At 35.3% G+C, this 20289-nt stretch overlaps 1 protein-coding gene across 12 annotated transcripts in view; it reads right to left on the bottom strand.

Annotated features, from left to right (window-relative positions):
* LOC129245563 (dystonin) overlaps positions 1-20289 on the bottom strand; it is a 181339-nt gene that overhangs the window by 147897 nt on the left and 13153 nt on the right. For 3 of the 12 annotated variants that reach the window (XM_054883790.1, XM_054883791.1, XM_054883793.1), the window contains exons 1-3: positions 14560-14600; positions 13161-13851; positions 3354-3415 (exon numbers count right to left, since the gene is read on the bottom strand). In XM_054883790.1, the coding sequence (XP_054739765.1) occupies positions 3354-3415; positions 13161-13506 (408 nt within the window). In that variant the 5' untranslated portion in view covers positions 13507-13851; positions 14560-14600. Of the gene's footprint in view, positions 1-3353; positions 3416-13160; positions 13852-14559; positions 14601-20289 lie in introns of those variants that run through there. The other 9 variants (XM_054883795.1, XM_054883803.1, XM_054883804.1 and 6 more) reach the window with 4 other exon arrangements.

Genomic DNA, 20289 nt, shown 5'->3' with positions numbered 1-20289 from the left:
ATCAGCAACGCCGTCAGAATTGGGAAAGGCCTCTTCAAGGCGTTTGATATCAAACGAGGTTTCAGAGAGAGTGACTCTCTGTCGTGTGACTTTTATAACCTGATATTGGAAAAGATCGTGCGAGCCGCAGAACCTAATCGCTCAAGCACAATTTTTTACAAGAGTGTACATTTGTTGGCATATGATATTGACATCAAGCGTCATATTGGTTCTGCCTTCTTCAAACTGGATAAAGAAGCAAAGCGTATAGGTCTGGTGGTGAACGAGGACAAAACGAAGTACCTCCTGTCACCAAACACACAGTCGGCGCACTCGCGAATCGTTATGATTTTGAGGTTGTAAGAGACTTCGTTCATTTAGGAACCAGCATTAACACCGATAACAATGTCAGTCTTGAAGTCCCACGTAGAATCTCTATTGCCAACAAGTGCACTTTGAACTAAATAGGCAATTGAGTAGTAGAGTCCTCTATCGGATGGCACAGAAGCTTGGCTGATGACAATAACATTGGAGTGTTTGAGAAAGATTCTGGGCAAGATTTTTGGGCCTTTGCACGTTGGCAACGGCGAGTATCGCAGGCGATGGAACGATGAGCTTTACGATGGCATAGACATAGCGCAGCGAAGATCTAGTGGCTACATTGGCTGGGTCATGTCGTCTGAATGGATGCAAACGCTCCGGCTCTGAAAGCATTCGATGCGGTACCAGCTGGTGGTAGCAGACGAAAAGAAAGGCAACCTCTGATTTGGAAAGACCAGGTAGAGAAGGACTTGGCTTCACTTGGTGTGTCCAACTGGCGCCGATTAGCACGAGAAAGAAACGACTGGTGCGATTAGTTAAACTCGGCCAAAATCGCGTAAGCGGTTATCGCCCAAGTGAGTGAGTGATACACGTTTCAATTTTTCAGATGAGAGCATACTAAAAAAAACTTTACTTCGAAAACTATAGTCTTCTCATTTTTATGTACAAACTTGGAAACTGATTTATCTGACCATAAGTTCTGGTAAATACAGCCGTGTCATGAGCAATATTATTTAGTAGTAGTTGCTAACTAATTCACGATGAGAGGATCAACATTTCAATTTCTTCCCGAAGAAATTTCTGCAAATTTTGGAACGGTAGTACTAGTGTGTCGTTTTTTGTTTAACTATTTTTGTTACAGAGTCATAATTTTACACTTTTTCGTTCGAAAATCGTGTAGTCGTCCGCCGTGTTTCGGATACGATTTTACACTGCTTGACTTTTTTTTGATGCGGTATCAATAAAAATCGAGGCGAAACTCAGGTGTTTAGACACAATGTAAAATATTATATCAAAATTGGATAGACAGGACGGACTACTAAAACCAACCGGGACCGCCACTTCATTAGCTGGGCTGGAACCCGCAAGGGAGCAGGGGTCGCGGTCGGCCAAAAATCACTTGGCGAAGGTCGATGTTACGCGAACTAACAGATGCCGACTTCACATGGGACGGCGCAAAAACAACAGCCCAGAACCGTTTACGATGGAAGAGTCTTCTCGAGGATGGAACTATTCTTTCTCTCTAAGAACTTTCGTTCAATTCAATCCCGTACAGTATTTATTATGTTTTGGGTAGACAACAGTTAAATAAATATTGAATCTGACTTAAGATCTGATTATGTACACATCGCATAACTTTAGATAACTTTAGGCTGATTATGCCTTGCTACAACTAAATTGATCAACCGTATCAGCCTTTAGAAAACGTCATTGATAAGACCGATTGCTAATTAAAGTTTTTCGACAACATGGATCGTAATTTATATTATTTAATTATTCCAAAATTCTAAGCGTCGTACGTATGAAAAGTTTTCATCAAGATTCCCCAAGAATTCAATTTATTACTTAGTTTAGTTAGCTTTTTTTACAAAAATCCAAACAGAGAGTCGGATGTGAAGATACAATGACCCTCATGTATGTAAAATATGAGAATATAAACAATCCCATTTAACCTGTAGGTATCTAGCATATGGAACTTCTTTTGATAGTTGGGCCATGTATAAACTTGCGGAGTAAATTGTCTTCTATCTTCTTGAGCGAACCCAGTACTAAACAATACCAACACATCGTGCATCTTGCCTTCCCTCAAAGCGCTATAGCGCGCAACGCAACATGAACTGTAAGCTCCATCTATACGTACAGCGACCATAATGCAATAATCATCGATATACTAACGGACGTAGAAACTAAGCCTTTTCCCTTACAAAGAGTACAGCAAAAAGGGTAGAAAAGGCTATCTTTTGATCCGGAAGTTTTCAGCATGAACTGGAATGTTTGCCCAACTCTAGATAGTGTTGAGGAAATGAAAGTAGAAGGCATGACAGCGGTCATAAGTAACTGTCTCAGCAAGGCCTACGACGCGACCATGCAAATTCCCATGGTATTCGTACAATAATCCTGGTCGCAAACGCCAATGGTTAGATAAACCAGAACCGACCCCTAGAGATGGCCTTCTGGAACCAAACCAGACGATAATTGCTGATTATTATTCCCATCAGCTATCAAACCTGAATGAGAAACTTAACAAAAATCGACCGTCTTTAGTGAATAGACGCAAAGTTTTGTTTCACCACGACAACGCAAGACCTCATACCACAAGGCAAACATTAAGCAAGCTGAACGAGCTCGGATGGGAGCTAATGCCGCATCCACCATACTCTCCGGATCTTGCACCTTGTGATTATCACCTTTTCCGCGGACTTCAATCCTATATGAGTAACAAGAACTACTCCTCAAAAGAAGCTATAAAAAGGGATATCGAAGCGTATTTTGGCTCCAAGGCAAATAAGTTTTTGAGCAGGGTCTTAAAAATTTGCCTAAACGTTGGGAAGACATTGTAAATAATGAAGGAAAATATATTATTGATTAATAAATACTTTAAACATCTTTTTTATTAATTTTAAAACCACCTTTAAAAAACGCACGAACTTATGGACTGGCCTGATACCAACACTTAATTGTAATTTCCCATTCGTGTTTTTGTTGGCAGAGTCGCGTGTAACGTCCAGTCTAATTTTTTTATAGATAGTGGTGCAGCCGAGTGGGGTTATTGGAGACTACCATTCGATGGATAATTGTTCGAAGTACACTGTGGACACGAAACATGAAATAGTAGAAAGAGTATTCGCTCAAAGCGGTCGTCTCACACCTTGGCACGCAATTGCAGCCTCTAAGTGTTTTACTACATTCAAACATTCCATCGAATAGTTTACAATTTTATTCGCATTTATAACATCCTCAGTAAAATTCCGGATACACATACAGGCAAACAAAAATTTAAAATCTAAATTATATTTACATGTATATAAAAACGACTTATATATATAACATACCTTTTTGAGATGTTTGTTTACCCATTTTGTAAATGTTTTCTTCTGAATAGCATCCCGCTCATCTATAAGTACAATGAAAAGATTAATTACTTTTTTATAATTTAATGTAACTAATGACCTTTAAGCAATTTAAAATGTCTACTAGCCGAACTTTGAGTCTACTAGCCGAACCTTAAAGTTCCAGATTGTTTATGAAATTTATTTTCAAGAGATCGAGGTTTCAAGCAAGCGTTTTTTGTCTTGTTTTTAAAATTTAAATTGAACTGATCTGTAGTGATTAGGGTACTCCTCGAGTGATTTCCCTCCTGATTAAATACATATGAATATAACTAGATTTTTTTGAACCCTATATTTAGCTCTGGCGGCCGCCGTAGCCGAGTAGGTTGGTGCGTGATGACCATTCGGAATTCACAGAGAGGTCGTTGGTTCGAATCTCGGTGAAAGCAAAATCAATAAAAACATTTTTTTAATAGCGGTCGCCCCTCGGCAGGCAATGGCAAACCTCCGAGTGTATTTCTGCCATGAAAAAGCTCCTCATAAAAATATCTGCCGTTCGGAGTCGGCTTAAAACTGTAGGTCCCTTCATTTGTGGAACAACATCAACACGCACACCACAAATAGGAGGAGGAGTGGACTTAAAATTTTTAGATGAATAATAATTAAGCCAGTAATACCAACTCTACTGAAATTTTAGATCAACGGAAGTTAGTTTCAATCACCTGAAATACTGCTTTTTTTCAGAGGTAAATTCATTATTTAAGCAACCTCGAGATAGATTTAAATATTTTATATTTACTTAAAATGAATTAAAAAGTAAGTAAGCTAGAGGATAGTAAACTATCAACTGAGCCGATATCAATTCAATTGTTTCATGTACAGAACATAATAAAATCCGGGGATCCCCCGACCGCATTGCTCTTATGTGATCAGTGGTAAAAATAATTTGGTTACTCATTACAATTGTGTGAAACAAGGTGTAATTGAATTGGAATATATTTTATTATTTTTTAATACAACGTATGATTTTTGTTAATTTCATAAAAAATTTAAGGTAAAAATAAATTTAAAATTTCAATTATAGATCGATAATTTATCGACGATAACACACCAATAGGTAGTGCGTTATTTTATCTATAGTCAGTAAATTGTTACTCTAGAGTATGGAAGGTAAAGGGCATTCACGGGTAATCAAGTTGACAGAAAAGTATCTATTGCCTAAAACGGTTTTGATTTGCTCTCCAAAAGTCGCCAGATAAGTCGCTAAATCATTTTTGTCGTCAAAACTTTTTTTTTGTCGCCAAGACTCAAGCAAAAGTCGTCAATTCTAGCGACAAAGTCGCTAAATTGGCAACACTGCTGGTACAATTGATGAATCATTGTCTCAATTAAACATACACACTTGCCAGCAAAAGTATCAGTACACAAAGAAATGAAAGTAACGTATAAAGAAATTCATTGCCAACAATTTATTTGACATCGACAATTTATTCGTAATTCTTCTTGCATGCCACCACACATACACTTGCCAGTAAAAGTATCCCTACACAAAGAAATGAAAGCAACATATTAAGAAATTCATTGTAAAAAAATCTAAAACATTTTAAATTTTTATGAGAAATGTTTAGTAAGTAATTTTTCTACAATTGCTATACAGTTTTGCCCAAGTACAACTTTATGGATTTTGCATACGAATATGTGAACAAGCCGCCAGAATTTTGGGAACTTGTTCTATTTTCGGCTGAAAGCTAATATTGCATATTTAGCAATAGAGGAAGAAAACTAGTGTGGCGTAAGAGAGGTACTGCGCTCGGAAAAGAAAATCTTGTACCAACTGTGAAGCATGGTGGGGGAGGTGTGATGGTCTGGGGGTGTATGGCGGCGCAAGGTGTTGGCGAACTTGTTGTTATAGTCAACAATGGATAAATTGTTTTTGTTTAAATATTTTAAAGAATATCCTCATGCAAAGCGTTCAACAGTTGAAGTTTGGTGATGATTTCTGGTTTCAGCATGATAATGATCCCAAGCACTCGGCATATTATGTTAAGCTCAGGTTGCTGTATAAAACAAATCACCAATTGCGCACCCCGCCCAAAATCCCCAGACCACAACCCCATTGAGCATTCGTGAGATTTACTGGAGCGCAGGATCCGTCAGCATAGCTAAACCTCCAAGGAAGTTCTTAAAAACGTAATAATTAATGAATGGAGGAAAATTACCAATGAGACTTTTAAATTGGTCCATTCCATGTCACATCAACTTGCGGAGGTGCTCAAGCGGAAAGGTTATCCCACAAGTTACTAACACCTTATTTTATTTTGTTAAATATGAACACTTTAATACGTTTTCTGCTTTGTTGAAGTGAAGATTTTTGTTTTTGTTTTGTGAAATTTAATTTTTAAAAATGTACTTCGGCAAAAATGTATAGAAATTGTAGAAAAAATACTGACTCAACATTTCTTATAAAATTTTAAACTGTTTTAGTTTTTTTTACAATGAATTTCTTAATACTATATGTTGCTTTCATTTCTTTGTGTGTGTTCTGGCAAGTGTATTTTCTCCATCATAAAATTATAAGGATAAGTCTTTCAATATGTATATATAATTGGCGCGTACACCCTTTGTGGGTGTTTGGCCGAGCTCCTACTCCTATTTGTGGTGTGAGTCTTGATGTCGTTCCGCAAATGGGGGGACCTACAGTTTCAAGCCGACTCCGAACGGCAAATATTTTTATGAGGAGCTTTTTCATGGCAGAAATACACTCGGAGGCTTGCCATTACCTGCCGAGGGGTGATCGCTATTAGAAAAGTTTTTCTTAATTTTGGTGTTTCGGGACATTCCAGGTGCATAATCATAATTCTTAGGCAGTTCTCATCCGGTGCTTTGTTGTCATTGGTGGAGATTTTTACGTCACGGATCCCAAACCCAGTTCTTTACAAGAACATAATTCGAAACTTTCGGTGGATAAACTGGATCTTGATGCATGTTAAGAATTAGCCGATTTACTGATGCACAAAGCCAATTAAACACACCACGCAAAGCCCAGATTCAAATGTGCATACGTTGGAAATTTTGTAACGCAAAATTAGAAAACAAAACCAGATTTCTACCGCTGATATACTCAAAGAGGGCATAACAGAAGCTTGGAACAGTATATCATCTGCAGAGACAAATTTAGTTGCCTCGATATCAACCCAGCTTCAAGCGGTTATTGATGCTAACGGTGGACCAAGCGTTTTCCCCCCTTAACTTTGTCATTTTATTTTAAGGAATGGATTTGTTTTAGTTTATTGTAATTATAAAAAAGTTTGCAATAAAACTGTATCAACACAATTTTCAATAAACTTTTTGGACTTTGAATCCCTCGAAAATAAGGGGGTGTATGTATAGATTTGTCCATCATTGAATGTGAAATTTAAAGATTAAAGTATGGTCTGGAAGGGGAAGCAGCTTATGAGGTTTATTACATTATTAGCAAGTTTCGTTGTCATAAGCAAAAAGTCTTCTTTGGATGCACACGCAATAAGAAAATGATTTATAAAAAATTTATATTTCTATGAAATTTTTGCTTCTTAAGTTCGCTCCACACATTTTTTTAATGAGAGAGTACACAGTAGTAAACCATGGTGGAAAGAATAATGAGATGATAATGATGCCGTTACTTTGCGCTCAGCGAATTTGACAATGAGTTACGTGGTTTTAGCTCCAGTATGGGCAGATTACCATTTTCGTAACTTGATTTAGCTTTTTTTTTTTTGTTATTTAGTCTCGGAGTTTTAGTTCTTTCTTCATGACATTTTTCTAGCCTGTTCTAATTAAAAGTAGTAATGTTTATAATTTTGTAAAATATACATTTTTCAAAAATTAGTTCAATAATTCACTTAGTTTTATTCAGCTTTACTTGTTTTAACATTTGGTAGCATTGCCCGTGATTGCAGTTGTTGCTGGTGTTCTTCTGCTTTCAGCAGTAAAATCTCTCTCTAGCTTATTGTAATGTTGCCTAGCTTTGGATATAAAAACGCACTAAAATGCCCATTTAAAGAAAATAAAACACCAAATTTTTATTGAGTTATAGAACTTTATATGCGTGACAAATTGTCTTTAGAATGTGCGTTTTTTTTTAAATAAATGTGTTATGCTTATGTACAATTTCATTTATGAGTTTTTTTGTTAAGCGAGACTCTTTTGTTAAGGGAACGACGTTTTTGTTATATTCCAGGTTATGTAACTAGAGAAGGAACTCTTTTTGTAAAAATGTCAGTATGGTTTCTTGATGCCCTTTGTCCCACTAAGGATTGATGGCCGGAAGAAACGATTACACCTCTATGGTTTTAATTCGTATTCAGTAAGTTCAAAAGCTTTTTAAAATGTATATAAAGGTTTTCAATCTTAAGAAGAGTTGAGAGAAGAAGATTTAATATTCTTGTATAACCTTAAATGGAGTCAAAAATTAAATTTGCACTTTCAAATTATCAAATTTTACAAGAGTCAAAAAATTTTCATTACCACGAAAATCTTCTCAGAGTGACCTCTTTTAACCTTTTTATGTTTAATAATATGGTTTTTTTAACTTAAAGTTTCGGTAGCTTTAAATTAAAAAAAAGAAACAAACACGAAACTTCAAAATTTTCGCATTTTGGGTATAAAAAAAGCACTAAACTTATTGTGAAGAGCAAATGGTTGACAACACTGCACAACTCGGAAAAACGTGACGTCACGCACTCTTGATGGGCGTAATCTTCTTTCTATCATTCTTGGTAGTAAATCATCACAAATATTGAACAAGTGATTGGACTGAAACGAAAAAGCAAGCATCAACTTTTTGTTGAAATGGGAGAATGACGTCAGTTTACATTTTACCCGTAAACTCCATAAAAACACTTGCTTAAAGAGAAAATCATACCTACCTTCTCTTTGTATTTTGTATTCGAGCGTGGGTATGTACGATATTAGGGGTGTACTTATATGAAGATTTAATATTATATTATATTATTTACTCATTATGTGAGCGGAGCTGCCTGCACAACTATAGGTCAATTGATATAATAGGACTATGAATAAGTTCCTTGCGGTTTTACAACAGATGGCGTAACTTGATTATTATTCCATCGATCCACATTTCCAAACATTCATTGGAGAGCTACTGTCGTAAGGCACAAACGTCAGTATAAGTTTTTTATTTGAAGCGTAAACAACAATATTTTTACCACACTTGAAAATGTCGAATTTCGTGCCAAATAATGTGTTTTTGCGGGGAATTCTTCTTCATTATTTTAATATGAAGAAAAAAGCAGCCGAAAGTCATCGTATCTTGGTGGAAGTTTATGGTGAGCATGCTCTAGCTGAGCGAACGTGCCAGAAGTGGTTTGCACGCTTTAAAAGTGGTGATTTTGGCTTGGAAGACGAAGAACGCGAGGGTGCGCCGCCAAAGTTCATGGATACCGAATTGGAGGAATTGCTCGATCAAGATCCGGCTCAAACGCAAGAAGAGGTTGCAAAAACTTTGGGAGTTGATCAATCAACCATTTCCAAACGTTTAAAAGCCATGGGAATGATCCGAAAGGTAGGCCATTGGGTGCCGTATGAATTGAAGCCAAGAGACGTTGAACGCCGTTTTATGGCATGCGAACAACTGCTTCAACGGCACAAAAGAAAGGGTTTTTTGCATCGAATTGTGACTGGCGATGAAAAGTGGGTCCATTACGACAATCCAAAACGTCGAGCAACGTATGGATACCCTGGCCATGCTTCAACATCGACGTCGGCGCAGAATATTCATGGCCTGAAGGTTATGCTGTGTATCTGGTGGGACCAGCTGGGTGTTGTGTATTATGAGCTACTGAAACCGAATGAAACGATTACGGGGGATGTCTACCGACGACAATTGATGCGTTTGAGCCGAGCACTGCGAGAAAAACGGCCGCAATACGCCGATACACACGACAAAGTTATTTTGCAACATGACAATGCTCGGCCACATGTTGCACAAGTGGTCAAAACATACTTAGAAACGCTCAAATGGGATGTCCTACCCCACCCGCCGTATAGTCCAGACCTTGCGCCATCCGATTACTATCTCTTCCGATCGATGCAACATGGCCTGGCTGACCAGCACTTCCGTAATTACGATGAAGTCAAAAAATGGATCGATTCGTGGATTGCGGCAAAACCGACCGAATTTTTCACAAAGGGAATCCGTGAATTGCCAGAAAGATGGGAAAAAGTAGTAGCAAGCGATGGACAATACTTTGAATATTAAATTTGTAACCATTTTACGTCAATAAAGTTTCAAATTTCGAAAAAAAACCGCACGAACTTATTCATAGTCCTATTACTTTTAAAGCAGGGAAAACGAAGTAAAGTTTTATGAATGTTTTGTGACATAAAATTATTAATAAGAACCGAGCTTTAAAGATCTACTGTATTTAGATAAAAGAAAAAAGGAGGAACAATATTTTTAACACTTATATTATTATATTGCAAATTTTACAAAAGTTTATATATAATATCTTAACTGGGTTGGATTCGGATTTGAATATCCTAGTGCATACAAGTATGCATATACAAATATGTATTTTAATCAACTAATGTAAGTAATTTAAAATTTAGTCTACCTAGTAACGGCAGACGGAGATTGAAGAGTACCTCGCCTAATGCGATTAAGGTTTAAATTACTCAGAACTCATTTTAGAGACAAAGAAGTAAGCAATAAAGTGTCTATTCCACTATTAAAAATAAGAAATTGGTTGCATACTCGTACATATAAAGTGATGACGTTACTAATCCATAATGTGGATGTATAGTAATTGCTAACAAAGTTTATGTGCACACAAACGACGTTGATGTAGCTCTAAATATGAGGTAGGCGTACTCTTGAAGAGTAAGTAGAGAAAAGAGAAAAAATGCGACAATAAAATTGGTTCTCTTGTTATACCACTAAATACTAAGTTCCAATTTTGGATATTGACAGTTTCTTATAACGTTAACAACGATTTAAGAAAAGGGAAACATGAGTAGGCGTAAACAATTTTTGAAATTATGTTATTATGAATGGTTATGACATAATCGAAGCATTCAACTACACATACAGATATACAAATGGTTGTTTTTTTTTTTGGATCATAGCAATTTTTATATTACGTCTAACCTACTATAGGTAGCTTAGTTTATGATGATGTCAGTATATCAACGCAATAATGGATGAGTGGTTACATTATTATCTCACGAGGATGCTACCAATTTTGCAAAAATTCTATGTAAAAGTGAAAAAAAAATCTTTCCAAATATTTAGAGATACTGGAACTAAAAATTAACTATTTCGAACCGCAGAAAGACAAAGAAAATCATTTTAATAGTTTGTCGGCTCAATTTATAATCTTTTATACATTCTAGGAATATCGAATGATATCTGAGAGAATTTTAAGGTATATAACAGACGGCATATACATATGTATGTCTAACGAAATAAATGGGAAGAGGTAACAGAAAAACTGTTAAACGTCACATAAAAATTGTAATAGAAGCAAAAAAGTTCTTAATAAACATGGATATGCAAACTAGGCGTTTGGGCCAGCAGTACTTAATCGGTGCATCCGGTTTTGTAAACCAGACAACAACCAATGACTTTAACACCGGCACATACCTTCCAAACACGACCGTCACATTCAACGCATTTCAACATCTTTTTCATACTTTCATAAGTTTATTTTTGTTCATGGAATGAGCAATTGATTTGGATGGTTTCTCATTAATTTTTATGACACATAACAGCTTTAATACTCATTATTATTATTGTTTATATTAGATGTATACAATATAACCCTAACTTAATTAGCACACTGGCTACTAGGGACAAGATTCATTTATTGCTATTATTGAAAAAAAAAATGTTTACCCTAGACAAATTTTAATGATGTTATGAATAAGTACTATAGTCACATAATTCAAATTTATTGACCACTGAAAGAACTTAACTTAAGTATTGTCAATGCAAAAATTCGTAGTTTTATTATAATTCGAATAAATTTGAAATCATTTACATCTTAAATTTTTTCTAGTTTACTAAGTTTCAGAAATAACTAAAAAAATTCGTACATATATACTTTTCTTATATATTAGTTTGAAGAAAAAGAAATCCATTATTTTCTCGGTAAGATGGTTGTAGTGATCGATATCTCGTAAAGTATCGATCAAACAATTTAAAGTTTATGCTCGTCATCAAGGTGACATTTAACACTAAAAAATTATAATTTTTTTTTGTTTTTTGTTTTATTGAGTTGTGAGTTACAGAGTGTTAGCAGTGAAAGTCAACAAAGAGAAATTTCGGTACATTTTACAGTTTTTCTTTGATAAAGGCGAAAATTCAAGCCAGACCGCTGAAATTGTGAATGTTGTTTATAGTGCCGATACTATAACAGCTATTTATGTGCAATTTAGTTTCGTCGATTTCGTTCAGCCATTTTTGATGTTAAAACAAATGTCGATAATGTCAAGAATATCGATAAGATCACAGTAATAATCGAAGTTGACCGGCATGTTAGTAGTCGTGGCATCGCCAAGGAGCTAAAAATCAACCTTAAAACAGTTTTAAACCGTTTGCGCAAAATTTCACGTAAAAATAATGGATTTTTTTGTTCTAAACTAATATTTATTACAGTAAATTTAAAATTTTAGCTTAGGAGTTTGTATGATGACCTGTTCGTTTTTCTTGTGAGAAATGTTGTTGTTTCCAATTAAACTCGCAGGAAACGTCTTGTTAAGCGACCACTTTTATCTTCACCACAATTCGATATAATAAGTATATTTTCATCATTATTACAACTGTATAACATACACACACGTTTCAAACAATTTTTATTTACATATACAATAACGCGAATAAAAACAAAAAAACATTCGACCAAAATTTACATATACTCTTTTTTGTTAGAACAATGAGGGAATTGTGGGAATTGCAACCTTCTGATTTTTGAAAAATACAGCCAAAAATCAACTTCACATAAAAATACTGTTGGCAGCGTAGCCGGCGCTGAACTGATAAGGGATATTTTTTTTTTTTTTGACGCGGCCGAAGGCCGCCTGTGCATAAAACGAATTTTATTCAAAAATACTACAGATAACGGTGTTTATACATTGTTTGCTTCTCGAGTGTCGTTTTTTTAAAAAAGTAAACTTTTGAATATTGTTTCTTCCATGTAAGGGTGTTATATATATGAAGTATTAAAAGAACAAAAATTATGCTCCATAAATCAAACATATTTTAATATAAATCAATTATAGAATATATATATTTATTTATTTATACGTATATTATATGTGTATATAGAATATAAATTTAATACACATAAAACATAACATTTAAGATTTTTTTTATTTTTTATTTTTTTTATTTTTTTTATTTTTTATTTTTTATTTACTTAAAAACTACATATAAGGGGGTGGGGTTTTGCTTTTAGAATGTAGGAGACCCGCTCTACCCTCCTTATAACTCATTTGTTTTCAACACGGGCTACCCATATAAAATTCTCCAAAATTTTCATAAATTTGCAAAAAAAAAACTATTTTCTTTTTTAAGCTTTGTAAATATGTTTAAAACCTGACACAATCAGTTCAGTAATTTTTCATTTGTGCAAGTTCAAAATTAATTGCATTATTTTGTACGAAATTTAAGCTAAGCTTCACAATACAAAAAACGCTGTGCAAATCAAAGCTTTCTGTACATAGTCATTAGTGTACAACCATATTTTGGGATTTTATTTTATAAAATGTAAGGTTTACCTGAAATGTGTTAATTTTACTCTAATATTTTACCTTTAAATTGTGTCAAAGCGTCTTCGTAGCCCCCAACATGCACCGATTGCTGTGAAGGCACAGCGGAATGCTTGGCTTTTTTCGCTGGACTAGTTTCCACACTAAAATCAATATCACTGGTTCTTGCCTTTTCTTGTAAAACAGGTATTTGAGCTGTATGATGTGAATAATAGGCAGCATTTTGCTGACCATGTGTTTGTGAGCTAGCGTAGTGTTGGTTGTGTGGGTTGTCTGAGTGTTGGTGTTTCGAGTTTTTCCGCACCTTAGGTGATGACGCAATTGGCTCATTACTTGTATCGTTTGGATCGAAGCCCAAGCGCTCTTTGTAGTAAGCGTGGGATGTCATTGCCAAATCTTCCACACAAAATTATGCTTTTTTTTTAGGATACACTATTATTTAAAATTCCACCACTTTTGGCACTATTTTTTTAGTTATATTGTATATAAATAAATATTGGACCGATATTGTTTCTACTCCAGTAATTATGTCAAGCAATGCATTACCGTATATTCGTTTTTTTTTTTCAATAAGTTGAAGTAAGACTATTAAGAGACTCAAACACAAGATCCTGAGGAATGTTGTCTTATAAATTGCATTGAATCGTTGTTAGTCAGTAGAGTATGAAATCCTAGTAAATCCAAATATAAGTGTCATAAGCGGTTAATAAGCTCTAAGTTCAGTGCGATATTTCTACAATGATATACTGCAATCAAAATGAGTAATTATCTAGTTTATACTCCGAACGCCAAATTGTATAAAAAAAAATCAATCTGCTACGAAGCGACGCAAACGGTTTAAAGGAAATACGCTCTGTGTTTGGAATCTAAAATAGCGAAATCAAAATGCGTCGATTGTTGCCTATTTGACTATTTTTTATAAATTTGACGCCGGACTGTAAACTAGATAAGCACCTTAAGGTGATCCTTGCACACTAATGTAGTAATCATCTCCCTTTTAACTCGATTTTTCTTTTTTTTTTTTTGGTTTTACCAAAAACCCTATTTGGTTAAATACGAAGTTCTTCCATATGCATAAAGTTGTGATATGATATAATATTAGTTATTATTTGCGTTGAATAGGAATAACGAGTTCGTCGATCATTAAACACCTTAATCGATAAACGATAGAAATTACTCTTTTGTAAATAAGTAAATAATATACGAAATGACAACGATGCTCAAAATAGAGTTAAGCAGAGCACGTATCAGGTTTTCTACAGTACGGATATTTATTTCTTTATACACACAGAACAGAAATTTATTGCCACATTTCTGCAAAAATTCATTTCATAACTATCCCATTCACGATATTAAACACTTTTCATGACACATATTAGCACCAAATATTCACTTATAGGAGTGAGATTTTAATTCACAGTATCGTAAGTTATATACATACAATATAATATGCTATTAACAGATATTAAAATTTTTTCACCAAACGTGCGACACGGCTGTTCGTACCATACTGAGTAGAAGATAAAAATGAACAATGATTATACAGTTCACTAATATCAGTAAGAGATACGAGTTGTATTGAGTAGTCATAACCTTGAGTGGTACCACTCGCTTTTTATTCAGAGAGTAACTTAGCCTGTACTGTGTAGGTTGTGCGATCAAAGCTGCACATAATATTAAATCGACGCAGTGTATTTGAAAGTAGAGATAAAAAGTTAAATTTAAGAGAACAAGTGTTTAAATTTCTACAGAACACTAAATTTTCTCTACCAAATTTGTTGAGTTTTCTTTTTCAGAGAAGTAGATATTGAGATCTCACCTACATAAAATGGCTCACGGTCAAAATATGCAGTCAAATTCGCGAAACAAGATATTAATTACTTGAAACTTAACTCAAATCAAATATGTGCAGATTGAAAGTAGCACCTCTTAACAGTATGTATTTCTGCCATAAAAAATACTCCTCATAAAAAGCATCTGCCGTTCGGAGTCGGCTTAAAACTGTAGGCCCCTCCATTTGTGGAACAACATCAAGACGCATGTTACAAATAGGAGTAGGAGCTCGGACAAACACCCAATATAAATTAATAGTTGAAAACATATTTTCTTTCATTAGATTCTTAAGTTGTAAAAGCAAAAGAAAGTAACAAAATTCTTCACTTAAGTCATTGCTTAACGGTAAAGTAATTACAGTAAAATTTAAATATACATAGAAACCAGAAAGTCTGCGTACAGCAATTTTTACTTTATTCAATATTTGTTAATGTAAGGGGTTAGGCGTTAGGGGTAGTCAGAGGTGATTTTCAATATAATTATAAATTTTTTTTTGTTGCTAGTCAATTGCTTTATTTGACAAAAATAAGAACATTGCATTAAGGGGGGTGTGGAGGTGGTGTCAGGATAGGGTCACAAAATCGAAATTTTTTTTCTTCACTCATCTTATAGTAAATCATTTCAAGAATGTTGTGTCAAAATTTTAAGTGGGTCGGAGCAGAACTCTCAAAGTTATAGCCTTTGTAGGCACTCTACCTCGAATGCGGAGCTCGGCTGTCGGCGAGCAGGTATTCATTTTTTCAAACGCGTTTTTCCCGAAACGACTTCTTAAAAGTCGGTGCCAATCACAACTCCGAAACTATTCAACCGATTCTTTTCAAATTTGGCACACGTTTTCTAAATCAAAAAAACCTCCCCCCCCCCCCCCCCCCCCCACTTTTTTTTTTATTTTTTTTTTTTAAGGTTGTTTTCACTTGCAAATATGGCGAAATTTTTCGCCAAAAATGCTCGTTTTACGTTTTTTTGCCACCAAAACTACAAAAATGAAAAAAAAAAATTTTATTAATGGGTGGGGGGGAGCATTACGTCATACTTTAACTGAAAAATTCGACTTTTTTAGTTTCAGATGATTCTACGACGAATGCCGATTGGCACCGCAGAGCACCTCTCGAAAAACATATCTCCAAAAAAACTCTGTCATGGACTTATTTGTCAATATTTTATTATTAATATTTTTTAAAAACTTATTGAAAAGATGTACAATAACATGCAACTGATTTTATTAAAGTATCTTAAGCCATATTTCTGTAAAAAATTCAAAAAAAAAGTGTTTTTTTTTTTAGCGCTAAACCCTACCACCCCCTTAATACATTATGTTTCGACTTGACTTTAGCAAAATTTCAAAAAAAAATTAATAATTCTAAAAGTTATCGCTGTTTGTGTGGAGTCCGTTTCTCCAGAAGACCCTTGCGGTGATCATCACAAGTCCTGGGAGATTTGTCTAAAATCAATCGGACAAGAGAAATTAGTTTTATTAATAGATAATCTTAAGGATATTTTTTTCAAAATTTACATTTTTTTAACAATTAATTGGCGGTTTTTCACGAAAATCAGAAAAATATTTCCTGCGGCCGCCATATTGTTAATTTTGAAAAAAAGCTTCGACCAGGCACAAGTTGTTTATGTTTTTCAAAAGCAGTATAAATATTATTGAAATCTACCAAGCGGTTTTTAAGTTACAGTGATCACCAGTTCAAAACACATAATTTTGAGAAAAACGCATTTAAAACCCGGGCGCTCTTTGTTAGTTGTTGAATAACTCGAAAAGTATTTGTCGGATTCACTTAAAATTTTCACGAAATATTTTTAAGATAATATAGTTTACGAAAATGAAAAAAACATCAATTTTTTGAAAATTCTACTTAACCCCGTTCATCGGTTAATGAACTCAGACACATTTTATTTAAAAGTCGTAATAATTTCAAAACTTAGAGACCAAAGGAAAAGAAATTAATGTAGTAGTAAGAAAAATAATTATAAAATTGTGAAAAGATAGAAATAATTAGTATCCGAAATATTAGTTAAGCTATTGGGGGAACCTAGTACACAATTACAAGCAAACCCGGTTTTTAACATATAATATCAGCAACGCAGCATATGGTAAAGGTTACATCATAGAAAATTGTTCAAAATGTAAGCTAAAACTTAAAAAAATTATTTGTGCGGAAATTGCTAGAAAAGTTTTGCATAAAGCTGGATGTCATGATAGAGTCACTCACTCGAAGAAAGCCGTTTATTTCACTTGTGAACAGAAGAAAGCGCATTGAATTTGGTAATAATTATACGAGTATGTATAAAATAGCCTCCAGAGTTTTGAAAACAAGTAATTTTTTGAGATCATAGTAAATTTTGTAAAAACTCTAAATTGATTGGCGCAAATCAAGCACTGCTCTTGAGAAACAAAATATTGTTGGTACAGTCAAATACGGCGGCGGCAAGTGGTGTGGGTTAGTCAGAATTTATTGAATAGACAGTGGATGAGTGGGGGTATTTGAACATTTAAAAGTGAATTTGAAACAGAGGGCCGAACATCTTGACTTCTCAAGAACGTTTTGGTTCCAACACGATAGCGACCCAAAACACACAGCCGAGATTGTTAAGCTTTGGCGCTTGTACAACGCTTCAATACAGCTTAAAACACCCCCACAGTTTCCCGATCTCATTTGTATTGGGATTTATTAGAAAATCAAATTTGACAGCATGTAATAATAAGCTGGCTTTGTGAAGTGTTTTGCGGGCAAAATGGGCGAAGATTACAAGTGAGGAAACAGAGAAGTTTGTGATTGCATTACATAAGTGTGGTAAAAGTGCAAATTAGGTCTAGGAATTGCTGAAAAAACTTAATATTTCGAGAATGTTTTTTTACCGCACAATCAATCGTTTTTCCAAAACGTCTGAAGCGCCAGACAGAAAAAGAAGTAGTTCGAAACAGTGCAGCCATAAAAGCTAGAATTCGCAGAAATTCCCTTAGAAAACAGAAAATCATGTTGACGGAAATAATTGCATCGACCAGATCCATGACAAGACTAACTAGAGATGATCTCCACACGAAAACCTTCCGCCGCTAAACTGGTTACCTTTTGACAACGTGCTTGAAGAATCTTAGGCTCGACAGATGCAAGCACAGCCTCCTCGGTGGCACGCGGTCAACGGCCATGAAAATATTACTTTCAGAGATGAGAAAATTGTTACAGTTAAAGAAGTTTTTAGTAACCAAAATGAAAAAATCTATGCTAAAACTTCTAAAGACGCAAAAAGTGTTTAAAGGGTTTGGTGGGAATTGTCTCCTCATTTCACCAAATATGTGGGATCCCCATTCTGTACAAAAGAAAAAAAAACACTACCACCTGCTAAACGTTGTTTCTAAGTAATTTGTTGTTAAAGTTATAAAGTTATAAAGAGTTTCTGAAAATGGCTTCTAATTTGACTTATATTAACAAATAAAAAGCAATAATTTAATTTTTTGTATTATTGTTAAAACGGTCTTACAAAATAAACGATAACTAAATATTTGGAGGCAATTAAAACAGTTTGAAACAAATTATAAAGCCCATCAATTTGTTATGTGAACTTCGAATGCTTTTTATTTTGAAAAAAAAAACATGATACACATAAATTTTACTAAATATAACACTTGAAATATGTTATTCTCAAAAAGCGTTTAGTTAAAAAAGGTAAAAAAACTCAATAAGCTATCGAGTTTCAAGCTTAGTACAAAAATTCCACGAATATTTCATCCCAGTTCCATGGTCTTTAACTAGAATTTCGGGAAAGATTTTAATTATACAGGTTAATAGTCGATTAAATTTTAATATAATAAAGCGCAAGTTTGAAGTGGCTAAACAAATCTCGTCTCTTCCTTGAAAACGCTTATAAGCAGTTGCATACAATTCACCGGAATGCAATCCAGGAGAAGCGCAGCGTCAGCAACATGAGCCATTCAAAATATAATTCGTGGGAAACCCAGTGTCAGAAATATACAAATAATAAATAAGCCTTTTAGACGGTTAGGTATAGAAATAAAAATTTCATTGTATTTATTCTTACTTGGGGAGCGGAATTAAATGACTATATAACTTTATAAAAAATTGGATTTGATGATTCCCTTAGAAAGGACCTCACGGGGCCGTGGGGTGATTCCCAACTTTAATTTTTTAGAGCTTGTGGTGGCAAACTCGTTAAGAGGCGCCCGAGCGTGGACCCACATAAAAATCTGGGAATCGAATACTACGGGACCCTGCAGGACAAAAGAGCACAACTTTCTAGAAGGTGTAAATATAACAAAATGTTATTTTGTCCTGTCCGATTAATAACAAAAGCTTAGCTCTCTGCGAGAACAGATAGACGACTCGACATTCAGCACTGTAAACGTCGATGCCCCCACCAGGGTACTGGGCAATTTCAGCAGCTCGCCTGATATAACAATAGCTAGCGCTGGTCTGATATCATGATGAAATAGCATAACCTGGCGACCTATCCTATCGATTGCATCAGACCACTTGCCCATTATCATCTCGATTGAGAGACCTGCCGACTTTGTTTCCGCGAATCACCGGTGGTCTTATATTAAATTTAGCAAAGCTAAATGGTCAGATTCGCGGAATTTACCGAGGACACCTTCGACGCTCTCCCCATCCCCACCGATGTGCGCGTAGGCGAACGCGCATTCCCAGCTGAAGCAGCTGTTCTGGCAAACAAGCATGACCACCTACGCCAGGCCGTTCCCGGGGATCCTCGCATAAAGGATCTCAATTCGGAGATTCGGAGAAGCGGACTAAATGGGAAGATCAATTGAAGTCCTGCAACTTCACCTCTGGTGTGAGTAAGCTCTGCTCCACCGTAAGGTCCCTGTCGAATCCGACGAAGCACAACGACAAGGTGGGTATCACCTTCATCAACAAAATGAAATCTTCCAAAGCCATTGGTCAAGAGGGCAAACTGCAACTTAAGGTAAAAGTCGATTCCGACCAATTCCGACTGTTAACAACCCCAAAATCTTGGGAGTTACCTTCGACAGTTTCCTCTTCTTCTCAGCGCATACAACCGTTATTGTCACTAAAGCCCAAAATCGCAACAAAGTCCTCAAATCGCTTGCCGGCAGCACTTAGGGCAAGGTAGGTAGGTAGGGTGGTTGTCGTAAGACACACTTAGACCTTCGGCAGGTCCATTGTGATACCACTGGAGCTTATCCTTACTCTACGTGTTCCCTTTCAAACCATCCGGTTGCTTTAATAAACGAGCAGAGCTTCGTTAATTTTAGATGGGCTATATCCGCTACATCGGTTAGAAATGCTGTATCGAGGGTGCGCAGCCTTCTCCTAGCTAGGCTTTCACACTC

Source organism: Anastrepha obliqua, chromosome 4 (genome assembly GCF_027943255.1).
Source record: "Anastrepha obliqua isolate idAnaObli1 chromosome 4, idAnaObli1_1.0, whole genome shotgun sequence".
Taxonomy (NCBI): domain Eukaryota; kingdom Metazoa; phylum Arthropoda; class Insecta; order Diptera; family Tephritidae; genus Anastrepha; species Anastrepha obliqua.
The sequence above is the reverse complement of the archived record's forward strand: the minus strand, read 5'-3'. Positions and strand labels throughout refer to the sequence as shown.